The sequence below is a fragment of the Cydia amplana genome, chromosome Z, assembly GCF_948474715.1.
Source record: "Cydia amplana chromosome Z, ilCydAmpl1.1, whole genome shotgun sequence".
In the NCBI taxonomy this organism is placed as follows: Eukaryota; Metazoa; Arthropoda; class Insecta; order Lepidoptera; family Tortricidae; genus Cydia; species Cydia amplana.
In genome coordinates this window covers 35,532,333-35,557,121 of record NC_086096.1, presented here as the reverse complement: position 1 = coordinate 35,557,121, position 24,789 = coordinate 35,532,333, and the positions used below count along the sequence as shown (strand labels likewise).

At 37.6% G+C, this 24,789-nt stretch overlaps 2 protein-coding genes across 2 annotated transcripts; one reads left to right on the top strand and one right to left on the bottom strand.

The window, feature by feature from the left end:
• Positions 1 to 7,320: 7,320 nt before the first annotated feature.
• Positions 7,321 to 23,906, top strand: LOC134661860 (SET and MYND domain-containing protein 4). The gene is made up of 7 exons (XM_063518072.1): positions 7,321 to 7,910; positions 10,993 to 11,188; positions 11,872 to 12,231; positions 12,606 to 13,244; positions 13,798 to 14,013; positions 14,659 to 14,782; positions 23,691 to 23,906. The coding sequence occupies exons 1-7, from the start codon at positions 7,607 to 7,609 to the stop codon at positions 23,880 to 23,882; spliced, it is 2,031 nt and encodes a 676-aa protein (XP_063374142.1). The 5' UTR covers positions 7,321 to 7,606; the 3' UTR covers positions 23,883 to 23,906.
• Positions 20,669 to 24,552, bottom strand: LOC134661861 (dynein light chain Tctex-type protein 2B-like). The gene is made up of 5 exons (XM_063518073.1): positions 24,509 to 24,552; positions 23,263 to 23,292; positions 22,556 to 22,676; positions 21,461 to 21,610; positions 20,669 to 20,862 (listed from the first exon to the last, which is right to left on the bottom strand). The coding sequence occupies exons 2-5, from the start codon at positions 23,276 to 23,278 to the stop codon at positions 20,697 to 20,699; spliced, it is 453 nt and encodes a 150-aa protein (XP_063374143.1). The 5' UTR covers positions 23,279 to 23,292; positions 24,509 to 24,552; the 3' UTR covers positions 20,669 to 20,696.
• Positions 24,553 to 24,789: the final 237 nt, after the last annotated feature.

Below are 24,789 nucleotides of genomic sequence, written 5' to 3'. Positions count from 1 at the left end.
GAACAAGTTGATATTTCCGTGAAGGCCTGACGGAGGAGAGATAACTAAAACGTTCTTTAAGGTATGAAGGAGTAGCGGGGTTGAAAAGAATGCTATAGAGAAGAGCTAATATATGAGAATTACGTCGAAGACGTATAGGGAGCCACTTGAGCTGGGCACGAAAGTTGGAAACATGGTCAAATTTACGCAGGCCAAATATAAATCTGATACAAAGATTTTGAAGGCGTTCAAGTTTACTAAGCTGGTCTTCAATAAGATCCAGATAACAGGTGTCGGCATAATCTAATATAGGCATAAGAAGCGATTGTGATAGCGCAATTTTGGTGGCGAAAGGCAAGAAGTTACGTAGTCGGCGAAGTGCACCCATTGATGCAAACATCCTCCTGCTTACCTCGCTAATCTGAGGGATCCAAGATAAAGTGCAGTCTATTATGATCCCGAGATTTTTTACCTGTTTAGCAAATGGAATATGGACACCATCAAACGTAATGGAAGGTAGCACAGAAAAATCAATCCTAGGAATAAGTTTAGAGCTACCCACAATTATCGTTTGGGTTTTAGTTGGGTTGACTAAAAGTCCGTAACGCCTACTCCAATCCGAAATGTTACCCAAGTCACGATTTACGCAGTTGATAATCATAGGTAGATCGCTAATGGTGCCTTGAGAGTAAATTTGTAGGTCATCGGCATAAAGGTGGTATGAGGAAGAAAGATTACTAGTAATTGAGTTTATAAAAATAGAAAAAAGAAGAGGAGACAACACGCCACCCTGCGGAACGCCGGCCAGCGTGCTGCACCACGAAGAACAGAGAGAATCAACTTTTACGCGTTGCCGACGACCTTTTAAATAACTACTAAACCAATCAATCACTGCAGGAGATATATTAAAAGAATGCAGAATTCCGAGCAGAACGTCAAAATCTACTAATTTCAGCGTTTTCGAAAATTCATCTCCCAAGGTGGTGAAAAAGGGGTTGAATTTTTGTATAGAGATCAAATATTTTTGTGAGTGTGGGACTTGAAACTTTGCATATGGGTATATTATTATAAGACAGGAAAAGTAATTTCAGCGTTTTTGAAACTTCATCCCCTAACAGGGTTAAAAAGGGGTTGAAAGTTTGAATCCATTACAAACGCTTTGAAACTTCTTAGAAAGACATAATAGCCGATTACAAAATAAAGTAATTGCGACATTTTAGGAAATTCAACCCCTAAGGGGGCAAAAAAAGGGATGAAACTTTGTCTTGGGGTGCAAATTTTATTTTAAGCTAGGACCTTGAAACTTTGCAAAAAAGTATTAAATTAAAAAACAAGAAAACTAATTTCAGCGTTTTTAAAAATTCATCCCCCGAGGTGGTGAAAAAGGTGTTGAAAGTTTGTACGGAGATCAAATATTATTGAGGGTGCGGGACTTGAGTCTTTGTATAAAGCCATATTATTAGAACTCAAGAAAAGTAATTTCAGCGTTTTTAAAAATTCATCCCTTAAAAGGGTTAAAAAGGGGATGAAAGGTCGTATGGGGTTCAAGATTTATTTTAAGCTAGGAATTTGAAACTTTGTGAAAATATATTATATAAAAAAATAAGAAAACTAATTTCAGCGTTTTCGAAAATTCATCCCCCAAGGTGGTGAAAAAGGGGTTGAAAGTTTGTATGGAGATCAAATATTTTTGTGAGTGTGGGACTTGAAACTTTGTACGTGGGTATATTATTATAAGACAGGAAAAGTAATTTCAGCGTTTTTAAAAATTCATCCCCTAACAGGGTTAAAAAGGGGTTGAAAGTTAGAATCCATTACAAATGCTTTGAAACTTCTTAGAAAGGCATAATAGCCGATTACAAAATAAAGTAATTGCGACGTTTTAGGAAATTCAACCCCTAAGGGGGTAAAAAAGGGGATGAAACTTTGTCTTGGGGTGCAAATTTTATTTTAAGCTAGGACCTTGAAAATTTGCAAAAAAGTATTAAATTAAAAAACAAGAAAACTTATTTCAGCGTTTTTAAAAATTCATCCCCCGAGGTGGTGAAAAAGGGGTTGAAAGTTTGTACGGAGATCAAATATGATTGAGAGTGCGGGACTTGAGTCTTTGTAAAAAGCCATATTATTAGAACTCAAGAAAAGTAATTTCAGCGTTTTTAAAAATTCATCCCTTAAAAGGGTTAAAAAGGGGATGAAAGTTGTATGGGGTTCAAGATTTATTTTAAGCTAGGAATTTGAAACTTTATAAAAATGTATTATATAAAAAAATAAGAAAACTAATTTCAGCGTTTTCGAAAATTCATCCCCCAAGGTGGTGAAAAAGGGGTTGAAAGTTTGTATGGAGATCAAATATTTTTGTGAGTGTGGGACTTGAAACTTTGTATATGGGTATATTATTATAAGATAGGAAAAGTAATTTCAGTGTTTTTAATAATTCATCCCCTAAAAGGGTTAAAAAGGAGTTGAAAGTTTGAATCCATTACAAATGCTCTGAAACTTTTTAGATAGGCATAATAGCCGATTATAAAAAAAAGGAATTGCGACGTTTTAGGAAATTCAACCCCTAAGGGGGTAGAAAAGGGGATGAAACTTTGTCTTGGGGTGCAAATTTTATTTTAATCTAGGACCTTGAAACTTCGCAAAAAGGTAAAGAAAACTATGGTCAGCGTTTTTCAAAATTCAACATTTAAGGTAGTGAAAAAGGGGTTGAAAATTTGTATGGAGGTCAACATTTTTTGTAAATACGGGACTTGAATCTTTGTATAATGACATATTATTAGAATACGAGAAAAGTAATTTCAGCGTTTTTATAAATTCACCCCTATAAGGGTCCAAAAGGAGTTGAAAGTTTGTATAGGGTTCAAATTTTATTTAAATCTAGGAACTTGAAACTTCGTAAAAAGGTATTTTATTAAAATAACAAAAAAACCTATTCAGCGTTTTTAAAAATTCATCCCCCGAGGAGGTGAAAAAGGGGTTGAAAGTTTGTATGGAGATCAAATATTTTTGAGAGTGCGGGACTTAAATCTTTGTATAAAGCCATTTTATTAGAACATAAGAAAACTAATTTCAGCGTTTTTAAAAATTCATCCCATAACAGGGTTAAAAAGGGGTTGAAAGATTGTATAGGTTATAATTTTATTTAAATATAGGAACTTGAAGTTTCGTAAAAAAATACTTTATTAAGAGAAAAGAAAACTAATTTCAGAGTCTTTGATAATTCATCCCCCAAGGTGGTGAAGGGGGTCGAAAATTTGTATGGAACCCAAATATTTACTTGAGTGCGGGACTTGAATCGTTGTATAAAGGCATATTATTACAATACAAGAAAAGTAATTTCAGTGTTTTTAAAAATTCATCCCCTAAAAGTTTAAACAGGGGTTGAGAGTTGGTAGAGGGTTCAAATTTTATTTAAAGCTAGGAACTTCAAACTTCGTAAATAGGTAGTTAGGTAGTAGGTTTTATTAAATAGTGGACTATATTGAGTTTTTATTCAGTTAGGGGCTTGAAACTTCGTAGCCAGGTTGTAAAGGCAAATCTCATGCGTTGTATAATAATTAACAAATGATTAACCGTCCCTACTGCTATCTTTTGCTGCATAATGTTCTAAGCTAAGGTAGAATTTATAACCACCAATAAGTACGTAACAATAAGTACGTGTAAGTACGTAAGAAGCAATCTAAGCTCTTATAAAACCCGTGAGCAGCAGTCGGGTAGAAGCACGCGCGGTGGAAGTCTCATTCTGGTACCGGCCCATACTACCGCTAAAGCTAAGAAATCCCTTGGTGTTTTAGGCGTCAGACTGTTCAACACGTTACCTGCTGAAATCAGAGATGTCCTTAGTGATTTCACATTTACTAGAAAGATTAAAAAAATGTTATTGGAGATGGCCTGCTACACGATCGACGAATTCTTCGACAGGGTGTCATTGATCCATACACACAATGTGAAAATCTAAATCACTGTTTCGATGGGACCATGATGGGACATTACTTTCACTGTAAAATGTTATTTTTAATTTAGATATTTTAATATGGATTATTAGAAAGCCTTAATGTAACTATTTAAAATTATTTAACGAAACATGGAATTATTTTAGTTTTAAGTTTATAATTATGATCGACACGACATACCTATGTATTTCTGTTCTGCTTTTATTTGTTGTTAAGTATGTTTACATTTAGTGAAATGTAATTTTATTTTATGTACTTACTCCTAACATGTAATTAACGTTATCAATAAAATATGAATATGAATATGATTATGAATATGAATATACAAATCCACGCGTACGAAGTCGCGGGCAACAGCTAGTTATATATAATTTTCCCTGTTCGCTTAATTGGCTCGATATTGTGACCGGAAGATTCGGTGTACCTAGACTAGACTACCTAGGTAACATGTGTTGGTTGAATTGCCAGAAACATTCTTATTATGAAACGGGCGCATTTACGATGTAATAGTTATTTACGAAACAAGTGCGGATAAGAGGAAATACGAAACGAGTGGCGATCAATTAAAACACGAGGGAGTGTTTTAAATCGACACGAGTTGCGAATTACCTATTCGCACGTGTATCGTACAACGTTTTACGGTACATATGGCACTTTAAAGTTTCAACATACGCACGGAAAGTGCTATTTATTTATATTTCCCGCACTAGTTCGGGAAAGTAGCACCATGTGTACTGTAAAATATTTTACGTAGGCCGTAAGTGGGAGTGGGAAAATCTCACTTCCTGGCCAAGGCAAGACGTAAAACTTTAGACAAACCACGGGCGGTAATTGTAAAGCCCCAGATCGCATATCTATGACCCTCACCTTCGGTTCGGGCCACAAACACCTGCGATCTGGAGCATTCACGAATTCACCTCCCTAGGTACCTATGTAATACTATTTCACCACACCAACTGGTAAACTGCCGCATTCGAACTTCAAGATATTCACAAGAGACGACACGTACTAGGGATCCATTCTAGATACGTTATAGTTTAGATTTCAACTAGTTCTCTTTTGCAGCGCAATTCGAGCAACCAATGTCACTTTTACGTTAGATAGAGTTAGATATCTATTAGATGTGAATTGGATCTCTAAGCCATATTTTGTGGAAATCGTTCAAGAGTATCTCCAGAATCGCGCAAATGTCAAATTTGACAGGTTAGATCTTAAACATATATCGTTATCGTATCTTGGCGATGTCTAAAAGATATCTAACAGATGTCTATTTCAAAATCCAAATCGGGCCCAAAAGCTCTCTTGATTGTTCAAAAACTGACAGCAAAGTTGCATTTTATTCACATGGTCACGGTGACGAGGTACAAAATGGTACTGAAATTAGTACATTTCTTGATCGTACACGCTGCACGTACTCTAATCTAATATTAGAACAATGGATAAAGCTTAATTCCACGTTTCATTCAAAAAGAAGCGCTCGCTACGTACTAATTATTTCATTAAATACATGTTTTGAATTTAATCGTAATTTTCGCTTATGTACACTCAGCAGCAGAAGTTGTTCTGTACATAGGTACCAAAAATATTTATTTTTCCAAAAACTTAATTAATTTTAAATTTATTGTATAGTAGTAGAGTCTGTGCAGAAACAGAAGAGTCGTACAATGTATTAGATTCCATACATTTCAGATTGGGATGATTTCGTTTGAGAAAGCAATGTCAAAGCAAGCTTTTTTATCTGGTTTATAAATGGCTCTAATGATATTGAAATGGAGTGTAGGTACATTGTTATGCACATTGGGCCTTACGAGTTTAAATAAATAAACATTCCATGATTCAAGATAAAAATGCGAACCATCAGTCATAATCTCATAATAAGATGTCTTCCGTGAACACTGCAGTACGCAGAAACACGGAAATCTACCTCACTTATTGTTCTCCGTAGATAAAATATGCTAAATGACGTATTTAATAAGAATACACGCGACTTTTATGCCGTTTTAAAGAGCTTTATGGAGGCTGCACATGAATAATGGTGTACTGAGAAATTAATTGCATTTTAACCTTATAGTAATTTTTCTCGGCCATGTGCAACAATTACATTATTAGGTACTGGCGTAATCGGCCAGCGTGACCGTTTATTGTTATATTACAATAATACATTACGACTAAACAGGAAATTGTTATAATAATTAGCTCATCGTGGTTGGTCCCTTCGCATCCCAGTACAGTCGCCGCGGAGCGGCCGAAGGTGCTTAAAATGTCTGAACACGGACGCGGACAATAGAGGAGTGTTCATATATTTGTGAGCACCTTGGCCGCTACGATATATCTTATGGCGACTGTATAGTCAGCATCAGTATTAGATACGAATACGCGTCTAAAGTCCGGTTAAGGAATCTTCTTTCTGTACGGATATGATGGTCGTTCTTGTCTACGTGACAGCGTGATAAAACGGTGTCCGTCACTTTCTTTCCCACGGTGTTAAACAGTGACAGTTATTTTATCACGTGGATAAAGATGGATAAAGCTATCCATAATAGGCTGGCTGGTTTTAATAATTATTCATTATAAGTAATTATACAGGTATTTTCATTGTGACAAGATACGTAGTGGCACATAATAATTCCTACTAGACTGTGTTTACCAATTAATTCCAGACCTGAGATATGAGTACATTGTATTAGGGGGAGTTTGAAGTTGGCTGTAGGTACTAGTATAACTATAACTCTTTTACTAGCAAGGTCGATGTGGATAAGACAGTGTTAGCTAAGTCACAAACAGCTGATAGGTATATCGACTATAACGCATGACCATTTCCTATACATTAGTCGAAAGATGTCTCATATTTAATTGTTTGTTGTTTACGACTTATAATAAACAAAACAAAAATCAATAAAACAACATTTCTAAAGCTTCCAATTTACGAAACAGATTTATCATCATCAAAAAACGATCAAAACGTAAATAAATACCGAATACCGACTAATATTAACTTTGCAGTTCTCAAAATAGACATGTTTTTGCAGTGACCCCGGCGGCCGTCGACGCAAAAAAATAATCGTACCTCCCGACAATGGCTGGGATTTTGGCTCGATTCATCCATTTTTTAGAACAGATATCATTCCAGAAATTTCGCCTCGAAGGTCTTAAAAAGATCGTTGACTTTGTAAAAGCAATTGCAACCGTGTGTGATAACCGTAGATCCCTAACACGCCGAACTGCGTTGCTGTTCGACGCTGCGTCTAAATTGGTTATTAGGATAATCGTTAGACCGAAAAGAACACATTGAATTTTTTGTCCATTTGAATTATATTTTCCGTTGATTGGTATAGTTTAATTTAGATCGCAACACAAATATTTATTAGTACAACGTTCAGTCGAGCTGCATTTGTACTAGTAAACACTGAAAACACTGCTGTGGTACATTTGGAACGCTGAAAAGACAATTTTAATAGATTACTTGTCATCGATGAGCTTTCTAGAATGATATTGAAGTTTCATTTCACCTATCATCTATATAGATCGAGCACAGACCTACTGAAAGATCGGTCTCAGTTAAAAATAGATGCACGCTCGCGCCGGCTCTGTACTACGTCGACTAACCTATAAATTCAGTAATCACTTTCTACCCAACGTGTATAGTCGACGAGCAAACAGTGCAAGTTTTTAAAATGTCCACAAATACGGTTGGTTTCTTCAAAAAGTTTCACGACACAATAAACGATAAGATAGACGACGTCGCGAGAAATAACTTCGCCAATTTAGAAACTGATGCGAAGCGTGTCTCCTATTTGTGCAGTCTTCCTTTGATAAAGAATTATGAGTTGGAGGTAAAATGTCAGGAAATGCCGAGGAAAGACATCGCAAAGGCAAAAGAGTTGAAGGACGGGGGAAATGCGGCGGTGCAGAAAGGAGATTGGGCTCGTGCCATGCAGTTGTACACGGATAGCATGATTTTTATGCCGAAACAAGAAAGTAAGCATGGATTTGCCCAGAAAATAAAGTACTGGCCAATATTATATCACCCTTGTGTTGTATCTAACCCTTTGAATGCAATGTCCCCTTAACCTTTTCGACGCCGTGTCAAGCACAAACGCTGTCACTCAGACGCCACGTCTCCGAATAAAATTGTCAAAACTGAAATTGAACTTTATGCATATGCACCTAGGTCTATGTTGCTCTGTGGTCTATGACCGATTAATACGTCTTTGGCGTTGGACCTGCGGTGCATATATATCGGTCATTGGCGTCCAAAAGGTTAAATGGGTGCTGTGCCCGTGAACGCTTTGTGTTGCGTATCGTGTGTTGTCAAAGTAGCTTCATTTCATGTGTTCAAGTTGACGTGTGCGTTACATTTTTGTACAAGACTTATGACACTCGAACGGTCAACATTTCTTACACTTGACGAAAAAACGGGGAATACTGGGATTCATACCTACCTACTAAACACTTATGTGTTTAGTAGGTATGAATCCCAGTATTCCCGTCAATGCATATTATTATGTAGATATACCTACTCGATATTTCCTCGTCTACTGCTGTTGTATAATTAACCTTATGTTGTATTTGAGTAATTACATTCTCAACGCACATGTCAAGTTATTGTTTATCTATTGAGTCACCTACATGCTTTGAGAGCATTGCGAACTTTACATTGTCGATTCTCTTGCAAAAATGTAAACAAATGAATAGGTAGTGTGATAAGTATTCCACATTATAAGTAATTATGTTCTAATTTATAGATACAAAAACTTCTACATTTTCGTAGAAATAACTATGTATGTACCTAGGTATTTGTAATCCACCGATAAATAAGAACTTTCGAAAGAAGTTGTATTTATTATTATTCGCTACTCTCCGGTCTTTATTTGATGATTCATAACATTGATCGTGATAAATCAAACAAACAAATCATATGGAATTTTACAATGGCAAGAAAAATGCGCGTTGCACATAATGTATCAGTTTTAATGGAATCCCGTTTGTATTGGAAACACATAGGCGCCCATTCCTTTGATAATTGCGATCAATAGGTACTGTACTTTAATTGTATGTACGAGTACGTAATAACGTGATTGAATGTTGCTTTAACCTTTTGTACGCTAATGACCGATATATCCGCACCGTAGATTCAACGCCAAAGATCGGTCACAGACCACTGAGCAACATCGACCTACGTGCATAATACATAAAGTTCAACTTCGGTTTTGACATTTCAATGACGTGGCGTCTGAGTGACAGCTTTTGTGTTTGACACGGCGTCGAAAAGGTTAAAAACATTGTAGGGGTTTTAACTATTTGACCGCTAAAAGGACTACTAAATTAATTGTTTATTGAATTTTTTCACTTTTCATTTTGAGCTATCGTTTGCTACAAAAAATAATTTAGTAGGTATGATGTGACTCATCGTTACTGGTGAATTACGGATATGACTTGGAACTCCGGTAGCCGTTAAGAAGCTAACACTTTAAACTCTCACGTTTTGTACACATAATTAATGTCATATAAGGTAAAACATGTACGAGTGCTCGACATGCTAATGCCCAATAGATGACACCCTGCTGTCACCTCTATTGACAATAACTTAAGGCTCCGTTAACGATTTTAGAGCCAAAATGTAAAATTGATAGATTTAGTCGTTGAAATTGTACTCCTTTTGTTACGTAATATCTAAATAACAAGTATTGGTTTCTATTAACACATCTTCTCATCTTGCCTTTTAATAATAAGGTCCCGAGCGTGCGTCACCGGCAATATATGACGAGAAGGGGCAGTTTTTAAAAATTCATCAAAAAATTATAGTTATAAATTATAAAAAATGATGTATAAGAACAGTTTCAGGAAATGTTGTAGATGTTTAAGTATCAAAATTACGTTGAAATTAAGTCGATTTTCACGAAAAATGTTCACTTGTTTTGAAGTAATTTCTGGTGAAAATTGATTTCGTCTAACTTTCATTTACTTTTGTTCAATATCATATAACAAAAATGTAGTTAGTCTATGCAAGTTGGAGTACAGGATATGTGTAATACAAAATTACCATTTTTAGTAGTCCAAACTTTACGAAATTTACAAATAAGATCGACTAAATCAGTGCTTTACGCGCGCTTACCTAAACATCTATCAGAAAAAAAATCATTACTAATTTAGTGAGTCAGCTTTCAAAAAAATGATCTGTACAAATGCAAGATAAGAAGACGTGCTAATAGATTAGATTAGATTAGATTTATTTATTTCACAATATATGAATAGATACCAATAGATACCAGTACTTGTTATTTCTATTAAGTAACAAAAGGTGCACAATTTCATCGACTAAATCTATCAATTTTACATTTTTGCGACTAAAATCGATACCGGCCTCTTAAGTTTAAGATGACATGTAAGTACTGGGACCGCGTCGAGGACCAGTACGTTTACCTTACGGGTCTAACGCGATTAAATTTCATTATTTTACCTTTTTTCCGACGTTTCAGCCAGGTTGCACTGACGTCCCAGCAAAATGTCAATTGAAATATTGGTAAACAGCACTAAACTACTCGACAGATTAGTTTATGTAAATGTTCGGGGTAGACAAATACATTGATATATTTTTGTTTAATGTTCATTGTCCACGGCACGACACGCAACACTCACAATATCCCCACATGAAGATAGATCCCTTGGTTTCAACATCTGAATCATGATTTAGATGAAATTGGAGTCAGGGAAAGAATATTACATAGCTTTTATCACAGAAATCATCCCCTGCCAACTATCCAATATAGATGTAGGTACTAATGAGAGTCGCGGGCAGAAGCTAATTTGGGTGTAAAAATAAGAACTAATACCCAAATAAGAACTATGTAAAAAACTCGTCGATACAATTGGTGACCAGGGAGCTGGTAGCTTTCTCTCGCAACGCATTAAGTATTGCCATTCAGCGAGGGAATGCCAGTATCTTTGGCACAATGCCGCAGGGGCCTTTTTTAGATGTTTTTTTAATTTAGATTAGGTAGTTTAGTTTTAACTTTCGTTTTTAATTTTAGATTGTAATTATACCCATCTGACCTTTCAGGTGAAGAGCTCTCGATACTTCTCGCCAATCGCTCAGCGACGCTCAACCACATGGGCCTGTACGAAGAGGCCCTGAGCGACATCCGGCGCTGCCTGGCGCTGGGGTACCCGGAGCACCTCAAGTACAAGGTGCAGGAGCGGAAGGCCAGGTGTCTGCTCGTGCTGCAGAGGAACCAGGAGGCTGTTAGCGCGTTTAAGTATGTTTTAATTAAGTATCCAATATTCCTGAAATTTGGTCGCAGTTTAGATAAATACATTGTGTAACTTACACAATGTGCTTCACGTCACCCTAGGCCCGTAAGTGGGCCCGTTACGCGAGGAGAAAATCTCACTTCCTGGCCAAGGCAAGACGTAAAACTTTAGACAAACCACGGGCGGTAATTCGTAAAGCCCCAGATCGCATATTTAGGACCACCCCACATCTGGCGTCTTTCGGGCGTCGGCGTCGGTCAGCGCTATGGAAAATGACGTCGCTGCGCAGTTGCGTCGACGTTGCGTCGACGTTGCGTCGAGCAGGGCCATAGAGTTGTAGACGCCGACGAGACGCCGACGCTTGAAAGACGCTAGATGTGGGGTGGCCCTTAGACCTGAGTCGTAATTTGGTATATTAATGCGGGAAAAAGTTTTACGGGGCGAAACTTTTAATGTTGATTTATCTTTTGAGCGTCATTTGCCCACATTATTGGTACAGTCGCCATCAGATATATCGGAGCGGTCGAGGTGTTCACAATATCTGAACAAGCACTCTAACGCCTTTACAATCGATATTTATAAGCACCTTGGCCGCTCCGATATATACGATGGAGACTGTATAAGCATTGCTTAGTTTGGGGTTAGGTTGACCTGTTTGAGATCTTTGACAAATATTTATTTGTTTCAGAGAAACAATTAAAGCCCTCGACCGCGCCTCAAAACTAGCCAGCGACAAAAGACAGAAGATGCTTGCCGACTCCAAACTCATGATCGAACTACTCAACAAGGGCATGGTGCTCGCCGGCAACCCGAAAGACCCAGCACCCGTCAAAAAATACCCACCTAAACCAAAACTACCAGGAAAGCACAACCCGACCTACCCCGCGGCTTCAGAAGCTATAGAGATTAACTATAGTGAGAGCCAAGGGAGATACGCCACTGCTACTAGGGATATTGGTGCGGGAGAGGTTTTGTTGATAGAGAGATCGCACAGTGGCGTGTTGTTGAGTGAGTTTTCGAAGACGCATTGTCAGCATTGCTTTACAAAGTGAGTACTAAAATTTATTACAAAATTTATTAAAACTTATTACGAACTCATGACACTTGTAGGTTATTTACAAGACTATATCGCTTTTATTCTACTATTTGTATACCTTCTCTAAGCTTGTCTTTAATCTCAGGGACGCCGACCGGACGGTGCAATTAATTAATTTAATAACAATAATAATATAGGTACATATGACAATGTAAAAGTATAGGTGCAAAGCTAGTATAAAAGTAGGCACCTTGAGACAAACTGTTTAGGTTTTTACCAACAGATCGATCGATATCCTCGATCTATCAAATTTTAATTGTCTTGTTAATTCTATGAAATAAAGACATCTGCATCAATGACATGTATATATATATTCGCTCTTTCAGATGCCCAATCCCTCTGGCGTGTCCAAACTGCCCCAACGTCATCTTCTGCAGCGACAACTGCTTGGAGGCCGCGCAGAAATCCTACCACTCCTACGAATGCCACATCCTCCCTCTACTCTGGCAGTCAGGCTGTTCCATCACCTGCCACATCGCCCTGAGGATGATCACCCAAAACAGAAAGGAATACTTCAAAAACCTAAAAGACTTAAACATCAAACCAACCGGCCCATACCAGACAGATGACTACAGAAATATATATCATCTGATATCTCACGAAGACAAGAGAACTAAGCAGGATTTCTTGCACAGGACACAAATGACAGCTTTCCTGGTGAAACTGCTTGAGATCAGCGGCTACTTCGATGGTGAACCAAGAAAAACTCCTGTAGAATCCAACGATGTGAAAACCATGGGTGTGAATGAGATTTACAAGGAGGATATCGCGCTGATCGGCGGTTTAATTCTGAAAAATCTTCAAGTCCTACAGTTCAACGCTCACGAGGTCTTCGAGCTTCAATGCCCTAAACCTAAAGTGGGGCAGAACGTTATAAAACATTGTGGGAAATCCGTGTTTATTGCTGGCGCCGTGTTTCCCACTCTCGCGCTGTTCAATCATTCATGCGATCCTGGTGTCGTGAGGTGAGTGCTAAGGTATTAATTAAATACAAAACAGTCGTTTGCATACTAAAACATGTATCATTAGTGCAAAAACAAAGATATGCGCATCTGATGTATCCAGGATCCGCCAAAGTCATAATAGCGAAAAGGGAACTTAAGTATCCAATTAGGGAATAAGTATATCAAATTATTTTATGAAATATTTTGATTTTATAAGTACCGCCAGTACTGCAGCAACAGCAGAGTTGTACTAAGGACAAAGAGAAATAGGGCCGGATTTGTCCGACCGACTCTAATAACTATGTAAAAAAAAGCAACAGCGGAGCAGTGGCGTAGTGCGTGGCAGGGCGGTCTAGTGGTCAGGACGTTAGCCGCGTAAGCTGAAGTCGCGGGTTCGATTCCCGCCTCGGCCACCGGTGGATTTGGTCACATTTTCTTTTGTGTATGATATCTATTTCAGTTTATAACTTAAGTATGTTTTGCCACGTTAGTCTGTATATCACAAACAGGCATGCGAGGTTCCCATATTTTTGAGTAGATACGTTGTGAATTTATCCAATATTTATTTAACCAGATACTTCAGCGGCAACCGCATCGTAGTCCGAGCCGTGAAGAACATACCCAAAGGCGAAGAGGTAGCGGAGAACTACGGGCCCATATTCACGACAGTACCCAAGGCGGAGCGACAGGCGCAACTGAAGGAGCAGTACTGGTTCGACTGTACTTGCACGCCCTGTCGGGAGAACTGGCCACTTTATGAGGAGATGACGGAGAACTATATGAGATTCAAGTGAGTGTACTTAATAATAATTTTAACTGTAATTAATTCATTTTATAAAGGTAACATTTGCAAGACTAAATTAGATTTTAGTTCTCTTTGACATTTGTATGCCAACCGGCAAAACATAGCGCTCAAATGTAACCTAAGACCCATGTATACCTATGTTTTACAAATAAAGCATTCTGATTCTGATTCTGAGTGTATGGTTTAGTACGTTAGTGGCCTGGTGGCTTGATAATTGAGACCCCTATCAAACATATCGGCCATTTGATGACAAAACTGATATCAGAGCCCACATATCGTAGTGTTTAGAAAAAAAAATAGGATATCAACTCTACAACAGTGGAGTTTTTAGAGTCACACACACTAGCGCCTTTGGAGCGTCAACGTCTAGTCAGCGCTATGGAAAATGGCGTCGCTGCGTAGTTGCACGAGTTGCGCCAACGTTGCGTCGAGTAGCAGCCATAGAGTTGACTGGACGCCAACGCCTGAGAGACGCTAATATGGGGGGTCTCTTAGTGGGGACCCGGATCAAAATTAGGAATAGAAACTAGTGGCGACACGTACCTTTGAGGTGATTCCTTATCCAAGTAATTAAGTACTACAGTGATAGTGGGAGGTAACTATCTAATAACACATACAAATCCTTTTCAGATGCGACTCTGACCGGCCGTGCCCCAACGTGATCGCTGTCCCCTACGACGCGAAGGAGTTCATGATCCAATGCGGACTCTGCCTGCAGTACACTAACATTATGAAGGGACTCAAGTCTTTACAGGCAAGTATTGAGAGGTTCATCAAGTATGGACTGTACTTACAGTGATCCTTCCGGCCGATTTCGGTCATGGCGACCACTTCGGCTCATAGTTTGTTCGGCGCTCGTTCGCCCGAAGATGGCTGACGAAGTCGAAACAGGCTAGTGGACCTTGCAGGTTGAAATAGCACTTGTCTTTTCCTGACGAGAAACAAAAAGTGACTTTTAAGTGTGGTGGCTATATCGCTTGTACCATGTTATGTCATGCGCGATAGCAGATCCCATAAATGAAGACCGAAGTATTCTAAAGATGAAATAAGGAAACCGTGATTAAAGGTAGAACTTCGAACAAGAGAGCCACCAAACGACCTTAACTGTTAGATGTGCGATTATCCACTTTTCTATTATATCTAGCTAAGAAACTGAGCATTGCTTGCCACATGGCCACAGAATAAATAATAGTACTAGGTACAGAAGATTCACTCTCTAACAAAACGCGCCTTTTACGATAGATATGACCGCTAGTTGGCGCAAGCGCAAAAAGGCGTACGTTCCGTAGCAGTCTAGCAGTGCGCGGCAACTGCTATGGCTAGACACCAAAATTGGTGTGGGCCGCATGTACTTGTAGGTACGTGTAGCGACGCGACGAAATCGCGGAGTGAGCCAAGCCTGACATGGCCTACGCTGTGTTAGAATAAGTCGAAGTTGCATTGCTCTAAGTAAATATGTAAGTAAATAGTCTACTTCAACTTCAGTTCAATATGCGTGTATTATTTCAATCGAAAATTGTTTCGTTCTTTCATGAATCTGAAACAACAATTATGTTCGAATTCCGTCAATTTACAAAGAGCATGTAATTCGTAGAATAAACAGGGACGGGTGACTGGACAATTTGGTCCTGTATAAGGCATTAGTGTACGTCAGATAGACGACAATGTTTTGGTTAAACAAAGATGATAAATATAACAATTTTCCGGGTTTGTAGAGTGACTACATCACACACGAAAAAAAATTTACCCTTCCATAGAAAATGGACCACAGCCAAAATGTATGAAAGCCAAATTTTTTTTTTCGCGATTTCGGGGTTGGTCCCATAGTAAAATTTGCTCAGTATAATCCCAAAACCTCCCTAGCAACGGGAATGCAGTTATTTTTTAGCCACCCTGTATGGGAACCCCGGAATTTCATAACAAAAGTTAAAAGTTTAAAAAATCTTAACTCGAAAACTACGAAAAATCGGCTAACATACATGGGGTATATTCTGATAGCCCACGACGTGAGGAATCTAAAAAAAATTTTTGGACGTCAAGGTTTGGACCACTCTGTATAACAGTCATAATTTAACATTACTTTCATAAAGCGTAGAACAATACATCCAAATAATAACGCAGGAGTTATAAGAAAAAAAAATGACCCTACATTATTATCAACTGGCCCAATAACGTCAGTATATCTTACATATGTTAAGTTTTATCTAACAATTTACCTAGACATAAAAGTTATCAAAGTCGTAAAACTACAGCGTGTATTGTACGCATTTTAATATACTACAATACACTATAATATTTATAAAAACTATTGTGGCCTATGTCCTTCCATGCGCTATAGCTTATGACGGCTTGACTTAGGTAACTAAAATAGTTACTATGTGGATTGATATGATGTTGCGTTATATAATGACATTTAATAACGATCATTTAATAATGATCTTTAATAACGAAAGATGTTATAGAAATTTAAAAAAGAACTATATTTTCCCTTTTTTATAGAGATTAAATAGTCGAGAGTGGAAGCCCTAAACGACGGCGTCGCATAAACAAAAGATTTCCTTTGGCAGGATTGGTCCTTAGGACCCAAGAATGGATTTAAGAAGTGGAGCCACCAAGATTTTTGATGTAAATTTTTAGAGGGGCTCTCAACTTTATCTTGATATCTATATCATTTTAGTTACTAGGCCAAATTTGGTATCGTTTTTGTATAAATCGGGGATGCCGAATTCATTAGAAGAAGAAAAAGACCAGTGTGATTATCTCTGCCTATGCTCCACTAACAAACTACTCTACGCAACTAATCTTCAATAATGCCAATAGAACAAGTATCTACACTACACTCTTACTCTAGTAGAACCAAATATTTTTATAGATAACGCGAGGAAGAAGAGAAAACATATAAAAAGTATAAACCCTCAAAGATAAAACCTAACTAGATCGATAGCACGATAGCACCCATATAGCAAATTTCATCGAAATCGTTAGAGCAGTTTTCGAGATCCCCGAAATGTATAAATATATATCTCTCCGAAACATGTCGCGCGAGTGACTCAAAACAAGTGAGTCTAAACCGTAAAATTATTCAATAATATATATCTGTTTAGAAGCTGGATGCCTCACAGATACACAGATACGATTATGTTAGATTCTATTTATTTACACAACTACCTTCTAAAAGAACGCTTTTAAACAAACTAGTACCAAAAATTAAAAACTTCAACATACTACCTTTTACTTCGATCAGGTAAGAAGAATAGAAAATAAAGATAAAATGACATTAAGCATAATTTTATTGACCTAATTCAGCAAAATACTCAGCCTTTAAATCTCCTATACAAAGTGTACTTTTAAATAGCAGCCGATTTCTGAAAACTCTAAATGAGATCTAAAAGTTTATTGTTTTAACATTTCATGGATTGTTAGATTGTATCACGCTGGTTTAGTTTTGTCGGTTGAAAACACACTGGCAACATGACATTACTCATATTTGGACCAGATTATCAATAAGTATTACATTCATAATGTTGTCATTCCTTTGTTCCATTCCAATTTTCATGTTTAATTTCATTCCAATCACTACAATGTCAATAGTAATGTCATTACATAAAAGTAATGTAATTATTTCTGATGGGTATGTCTATTTAAAATTTACACACATCTATGACACTGACAATAAGGTCGTGTAAATATATTTTGGAGCGTTATAGCCTGTAATGATATTTGTGAACTCGACCGCACTTAATGTGTACAATAGTGTACATAACGCGGTAAATCTGTTTGTCAAAAGGTCTGTAAACCATGTTACAGTCACCATCAGATATATCGGAGCTGCCAAGGTGTTCACAATATCTGAACACGCGCTCTAAAGCTTTGGTTTCCTCCGAAAGCGGTGCCGTCATATACAAATACTACGACATCCATATTTAGCCGTATATTTAGTAGACGGCCGCTATATGACGGCACCGCTATCCTAGGAAAACCGATCTTAACGCCCTGACAATAGAGGCGTGTTCAGATATTTGTGAGCGCCTTAGCCGCTCCGATATATCTGATGGCGACTGTACCAAACACATGCCGCACAGCACCACAATTATTTTTATTAGATTTTGCAACTTTTCTATAATCAAGGCCTGTGCACACCGGATGCGTATGCATAGAAGTGCACGTGCGCGTTGTAATATACAATTCCTTATAGGCTACGGCACACCGCTTGCGTGACGTGTGCGTGCACGGCTTCAACATTTTAGCGCACGCACACGTGCACTCATAAACTAGGTATATACTACATTTATATATTAGATATCTAGGTAATTTGGGTGACATCCGAAATCTATTCGTGTTTTAAAAGTAGCTATATTTAGGTACTTGCTGAATTAAAACATAATCCTACTATACACCTAAACTGTCAATACTATCATAATAACAATTAATGTCATATTATGACAAATAATCATTTTAAAAAAAATAAGCAAAAGTACATGTCAATAAAAATAAACAGTTCATAACCTAATGTTGTATGTTGCATTCAACCTATCTATACATAGTCATAACTAATTAATTATGTGTCAGAATACTAAATTATATACAGGGTGTCTCATTTAACCCTTAAATGCATAGTGATGCATTTATACACACAACATAAACATCAAATGTTATGCATTATTAAACAAATTCTATTTGTTCTTGTATATTATTTCAATAGTAAAACTAATAAATTTTCCGAATTATTACATAAATTTACGCAGTATTTTAATTCATAAAAATTACATTTGTTTATAGACGAAATGTCGGAAAATTTGGAAAAACCTGGAAGTTGATGATTTTTAGTATGTGATTTTGGGCAGATTTTTCGGGGTTTGTAATTATTTTATATTTACAAACTTTATCATAGGAACATCATAAATAGTGTACCTTTCTGATGGCAGTTAAGATTTTTCCTATACCCTTTACAAATACCTATATATTTCCAAAAATATGATTTAGCCTATGCAACTTTTAACACTGATTTCGCAGTGAAAATCGATGATATAATTTTTTTTACTATTTTTCCTAGAAACGGCAAACAATTATGTGATACATATATTAATTTCGGCCAAAAAGAAAAAATCATGCATTTAAGGGTTAAATCGGTCAGTTTGGGAAAGTCTGAAACTATAAGACATACGAAGATCTGTTCTTAGGAACCATGTCATCGATTTTAATAACATGAAAAACTGCATTCATGCTTTTTTTTTAAAACCTGTACTCAGCTCGGGAATCGAGCCAGGACATTTTGAAAAATAAAACTAAAACTATTTTTATTTGGATATCGATTGTGTAGGTCTTAAGCAGTACATTTTACTATGAAACATGATGTCTAAAATGAATAAAATGCATTGTTTTCATATTCTTTAATTTATTTTAGCAAGTGTTTGAAATTACCACCGCCTTTTTATTATTTTGAGTACAGGTTTTTTTTTAATGTAGGAATGCAGTTTTTCTTCTTATTAAAATCGATGACATGGTTCCTAAGAACAGATCTTCGTATGTCTTATAGTTTCGGACTTTCCCATACTGACCGATTTAAACGAGACACCCTGTATACAGGGTGACATCGGAAACACGATAAGATATAGAGTCAGGCGCCCATTTCACCAACTTGACAATTGGCGTACATCTTAATAATGGGTAAAACATAGTCCTAAAAAACCCTCATTTTTGAATTTTTAGTTTTTGAATCGCATCTCCGATGCCACGCTGTATTTTACAACAACCAGTATATGTCCAAGTATATAAAGTGTCATTCAATAGAACTTGCTAACTATGTAAACAAACCGCCATACTAAAATTTACACTAAATGTCAAATTACTAGTAAGTTTTGTTTACATAGTTCGCAAGTTCTATTGAATGACACTTTACTTAATACATTATTCTAATAACACACTACGCGATAAAAAACGTATAAAAGTCACAATCACATTGATTCACATTATCAAAATGTTCTTGTTCAACACTGATAGACACCAGCCAGATACATTTGCACGAGTGAATAGGGATAAAACTTAAAATGTGATTTACCTAACAATTTCTTATTATGTATGTTTTTGACACAATATTAATAACTTTTATAATAATTTTTAACCTTTTGAACGCCAAGAACTAAAGGTGTCGTTACTAGTCATGCCCACCGCGCAAAGGACAACTATAGGTGTTATGGCGGACGCTGTCAAAGTAACCTTAACACTTACGAGTAGGGTTTACATTAGCTCGCTTGCGCCCGGTACCTTGGCGTTTGAGTGATGTTTGTGTTTATGACATAAAGCGTTAATATCATGAATCTAGTATTTTAACATTTTTAACTGGATCAGGCATGAGGGGAGGGGGGAAATGACTGAACGGGATAGTCTTATGTATCTTTCACTTCTTTCAGTAGGAGTAGCAGCGAAAGCGCTATTATTGTTTGTCCTTGTCACAGTCTCCCTTTTTTCTGTATTCCCCACCATTATAAATTAGTTTGGATTATGGTGGGAAACAAATAAATTCGACCTATCATAGTGTCGCATTGCGTATGTCTTGTCCCTCACGGACGCACGCGTATACCACATATATTAGGATTCTACCATCTATGGTTAATATATAAAATCCTCTATACTCAATGCAAATGTGTCTAACAGTAGTCCCGCTTGCCTCAGTACATGTATATCCCGTAGACGGTGCAGTGGCACATGATGCTGCCGTCCTTATAAAGGCCGTGCACGTAGTCGTCCGTCTCGGGGTCCCAGAGACAGCGCTGGCCCATCTTGATGCCGGCGCCTTTCATTTCGAGGATCACGGCTTGGACTAGGATTTTGTACCTGATATGAGCAAAGATTGGAAATTAGTTATTTTATAAAACAATTTTTTTGCATTGTAGTTATAAGGATTATATATAATTACACAGGTTGAAAGAAAAAATCGCTTTTCTAAAGACAATAGTCAACAGTTGGTGTGCACATGAGTAGTCATTAAACTGGTTTATAAACGTCCACAGGAGAGAAGTGAGGCGAGGAAGCAAACTTAGCAAGGAGTATGACAGACAGACCATGACAGAAGTTGGAAACAATGAGACGCAGTACAGATAAAACAGTATTTGTTGTTATAGCGGCAACAGAAATACATAATCTGTGAACAATCGTCTAGCTATCACGATTCATGAGATATAGCCTGGTGACAGACATTACGGATAGACAGACGGACAGTGGATTCTTAGTATAGGGTCCCGTTTTTACCCTTTGGGTACGGAACCCTTAAAAAATAGATAGTTCTACCTCTTCATGCCGGACAGAGTGGACGCAGATCTCCGAAAGCTGGCGTGATACCGCTCTGGACCGAGCAAAGAGGCGTGCTCTTGTGTTGGGGGCCAAGACTCATTTTGGGTCATAGCGCCAGCCAAGTAAGTAAGTAAGTAAGTACCTCTTCATGCCTAACTCCTGGGTCCGCTGTCGCACGCCGTTGGCGATCATCTGCGCCCAGTGCGGCGCCTGGTCGGCGCGGTACTGACGCCCCGTCAATTGCTGTTGCATGGACGTCACTATAATCTCGTGTATATTCTCCGCTTGGAACCTGGAGTCAAATTATTAAGATTATTAGCGTATGTGGGGCACCTGTGCGGAAAACGTCCGTCTGGGCATCCCAGATACCATTGGAGTGACGAAGCCCAAAAAGACTTGTCCGCCCTCGGAATACCCAACTGGCGTGAAGTGGCACAGGATGGGGCAGAGTGGTGCTCTCTTGTGTCAGAGGCCAAGTTCCTCTTTGGGTCACTGAGCCAGTGACGAAGTATTAGCTTATTTGTACACTGTTGTGGGTTGACTTTCAACATAACAGTTTTGAATGATTCACGGTTAGTTTCACTAGACTTATATCGACCGGGATATGAACGGGAGCTCCAAACAATACAACAGGTAATCAGTAATCACGGTTCCCCAGTATCCCAGTTGATATAAATCTCATAGTGACTTTCAACATTTTGTTGAGGACAAGTCTATATTGGCACATCTAGTTGTTGCGATGACCCACCTAGTTCGGGTGTGTGAATGTGGATGCTGATAAAATATGTGATTTGTAAACCTTATTGGAAACACATAGGGTCTATGTTTGGTCATTATGTGCACTTAACACTCACTTCTCTCCGAGGCCGGGTCTAACTTCACACTTGGGCGGGTCTAGAGGCTGCACGGGCACGGGGCTGAGGGTGTCGTCTTCATAGGCCTCTATTGCCTAGCAACGTGTATCACTGAACCATGATTCACAGAGTGAACTGACAATTTGTGAACCTTAAGCCCCGTCTCCATATCGCGCGGCAACCCATCGAACATTGGCTCGCGCGGCAGCCGCGCGCAATGGATACCGGGCTGCCGCGCGAGCCAACTCGATGCGCCCGGTATCCATTGCGCGCGGCTGCCGCGCGAGCCAATGTTCGATGGTTTGCCGCGCGATATGGAGACGGGGCTTTAGTGGAAACACAATAAGGTCTACCTTTGGTTATTATGTGCACTTAACACTCACTTCTCTCCAAGGCCGGGTCTAACTTCATACTTGGGCGGGTCTAGAGGCTGCACAGGCACGGGGCTGAGGGCGTCGTCCTCATAGGCCTCTGGCTGTTGCTCCTCAGCAACATCCTCATTTCCTGGAAGTTTTCAATATTTGTCAATAGTTTAATACTGTCAAAGTCAAAAAGTCAAAAATTATTTATTGACTACTAGCGACCCACCCCGGCTTCGCACGGGTTAACAAATTATACATAAACCTTCCTCTTGAAGCACTCTATTTAAAAAAACCGCATCAATATCCGTTGCGTAGTTTTAAAGATCTAAGAATACAGACAGACAGCGGGAAGCGACTTTGTTTTATAACTATGTAGAGATTGTACTCAGAGGGAAACAAAATTATCCAGTCTTAATACAGGCTGACAATAATGTACATAAAACATTTAAAATTAAGGTTATGCTGGTTACTACTTGGTTACTACACTAGGCGCAGCCTGCCATGTGGGTAAAGTTAGTAACTTAAAAAAATAAACTTTGGATAAAATATTCCTGTGTATGTTAATCTCGTAACTCGATAAAATACCATGTTATAGTCCTTATGTTAAAGTTCTTTAGGTTTTAAAGTGTGTAAAGTCCAAATAACATTGAAAACATTAGCTTTCTTTTTTCTAAATATTCAACTATAGCAAAAACTAAACTAAAAAAAAACAAAAAAAAAATTCTTACCCTCATCATCCGCCATTGTGGTTTAACTTTCTGAAAATAAAAATGTTGTTAATATTTTAACTTATTAAAATGAAGGATTAGTTTAGAGGTATATAACAAAACTGAGTATCCAAAAAAGGTGGAAATTTTTCAATTAACAATTAACAAGTCACAGAAAGATTCCAAAACTTTGGGTATTTTGGTAATAGAAAATTTCGTTTCCTATATAATATCGTTAGTGGTTTCGTAAGCACATATATTTTTTAGTTTAGATATTTATTATCCTCAGTTAATATTAAAGAATAAAGAAGAAAACAGCTTATTCTTTCAATGAATCAATGTCCTAATAAATTCTCATTCTCTCTCAATAAAAATCTTTATTATTGCTGAGATGGCCAACCATCAAGTCTTTTCATCAAAGCCTTTAACAACAATCTTTGTTCCAACAGGACACAGACATGCTATACCGCCTCGGCAAAGGCGCCATGGAAGAAGGCAACTACGGAGAAGCCATGAAGAAGTTAATCGAGGTCCTGAAGCTATATGACATCACACTCCGGCCCCCGTACCGCTCCTACTATGATTGTGTCCAAGACCTGCGAAGGTCTATGCTTTCTATCGGCAATTATAGTCTTGTGTAAACGTTTTTGTGTTGTTTGAGTTTTTGTATTATATTGAATGTGAAATAGTAAATGTTGTTTTGTTTTAACAAAGCGTTTGGTGGACTTACATTTACAGTCCAACCAACTAGTTTATCGTTTAAACTGGAGTTGGTAAAACCCTAACTTGTTTGAATGTTTTTCCCGTACATGGGACAATGGTGTCCCGAACATTTATTATGAGGATTGATTCCAAAAAGTGACACACCCATCTCTCTTCAGGTGATTAAAAAGCTAACAAAGCTGGAGAATTAATTTGTATACTGGTTTAAGCTGCTACGACAGTATGAATTAATCTATCCCCCCTCGATTTTATCTCAAAGTGGGAGTCAACAATTACCAATTTACTCAAAATATCACTATTTCCTATATTTCTAATTTTTGGCTAAAACTATCTACTATCTAATTAAAGTAATTAGAAATAGATTAATTTACAAAAAGCTAAAAATACTACCAACACATACGCCGAATACTCATGGAATTATCGAGCTACTGGTGTTATATTTTTAGTGATATAGTCAAATAATAGTAACATGAATGATATAACAAAAATGCGATCCTCATCGATCCAAAGCAACACAATTAAATATAGAAAATATAAAACTAACCTTAAATTATCGTGATTGTTGACAACTGACCGCTGATATTGTTGTTATGACAACTTTTATGCGTTCGGATACTCATGAAAATATGTCCAATTTATTTAAACTCTTCCTACACGACCAGACCACTGATTCACTTCAACTTCAACTTCAACTTCAACATTTATTCAGCAAATAGGCCACAAGGGCACTTTTACACGTCAACATTGAATTTACATAAAAGCAAAATAATAATAATTATACATCAACAATTATTAAATACAACTACAACTACCAAATCAAACTAA

Excerpts from the sequence above, each read along its gene's own strand:
- LOC134661860 (XM_063518072.1), top strand. The coding sequence starts at position 7,607 with ATGTCCACAAATACGGTTGGTTTCTTCAAAAAGTTTCACGACACAATA. Across the intron at positions 7,911-10,992 it reads TTTTATGCCGAAACAAGAAA|GTGAAGAGCTCTCGATACTT; the intron begins GTAAGCATGGAT and ends CTGACCTTTCAG. Across the intron at positions 11,189-11,871 it reads GAGGCTGTTAGCGCGTTTAA|AGAAACAATTAAAGCCCTCG; the intron begins GTATGTTTTAAT and ends TATTTGTTTCAG.
- LOC134661861 (XM_063518073.1), bottom strand. Across the intron at positions 21,611-22,555 it reads AGACCCGGCCTTGGAGAGAA|GTTCCAAGCGGAGAATATAC; the intron begins GTGAGTGTTAAG and ends ATTTGACTCCAG. Across the intron at positions 20,863-21,460 it reads CAGGAGTTAGGCATGAAGAG|GTACAAAATCCTAGTCCAAG; the intron begins GTACTTACTTAC and ends TGCTCATATCAG.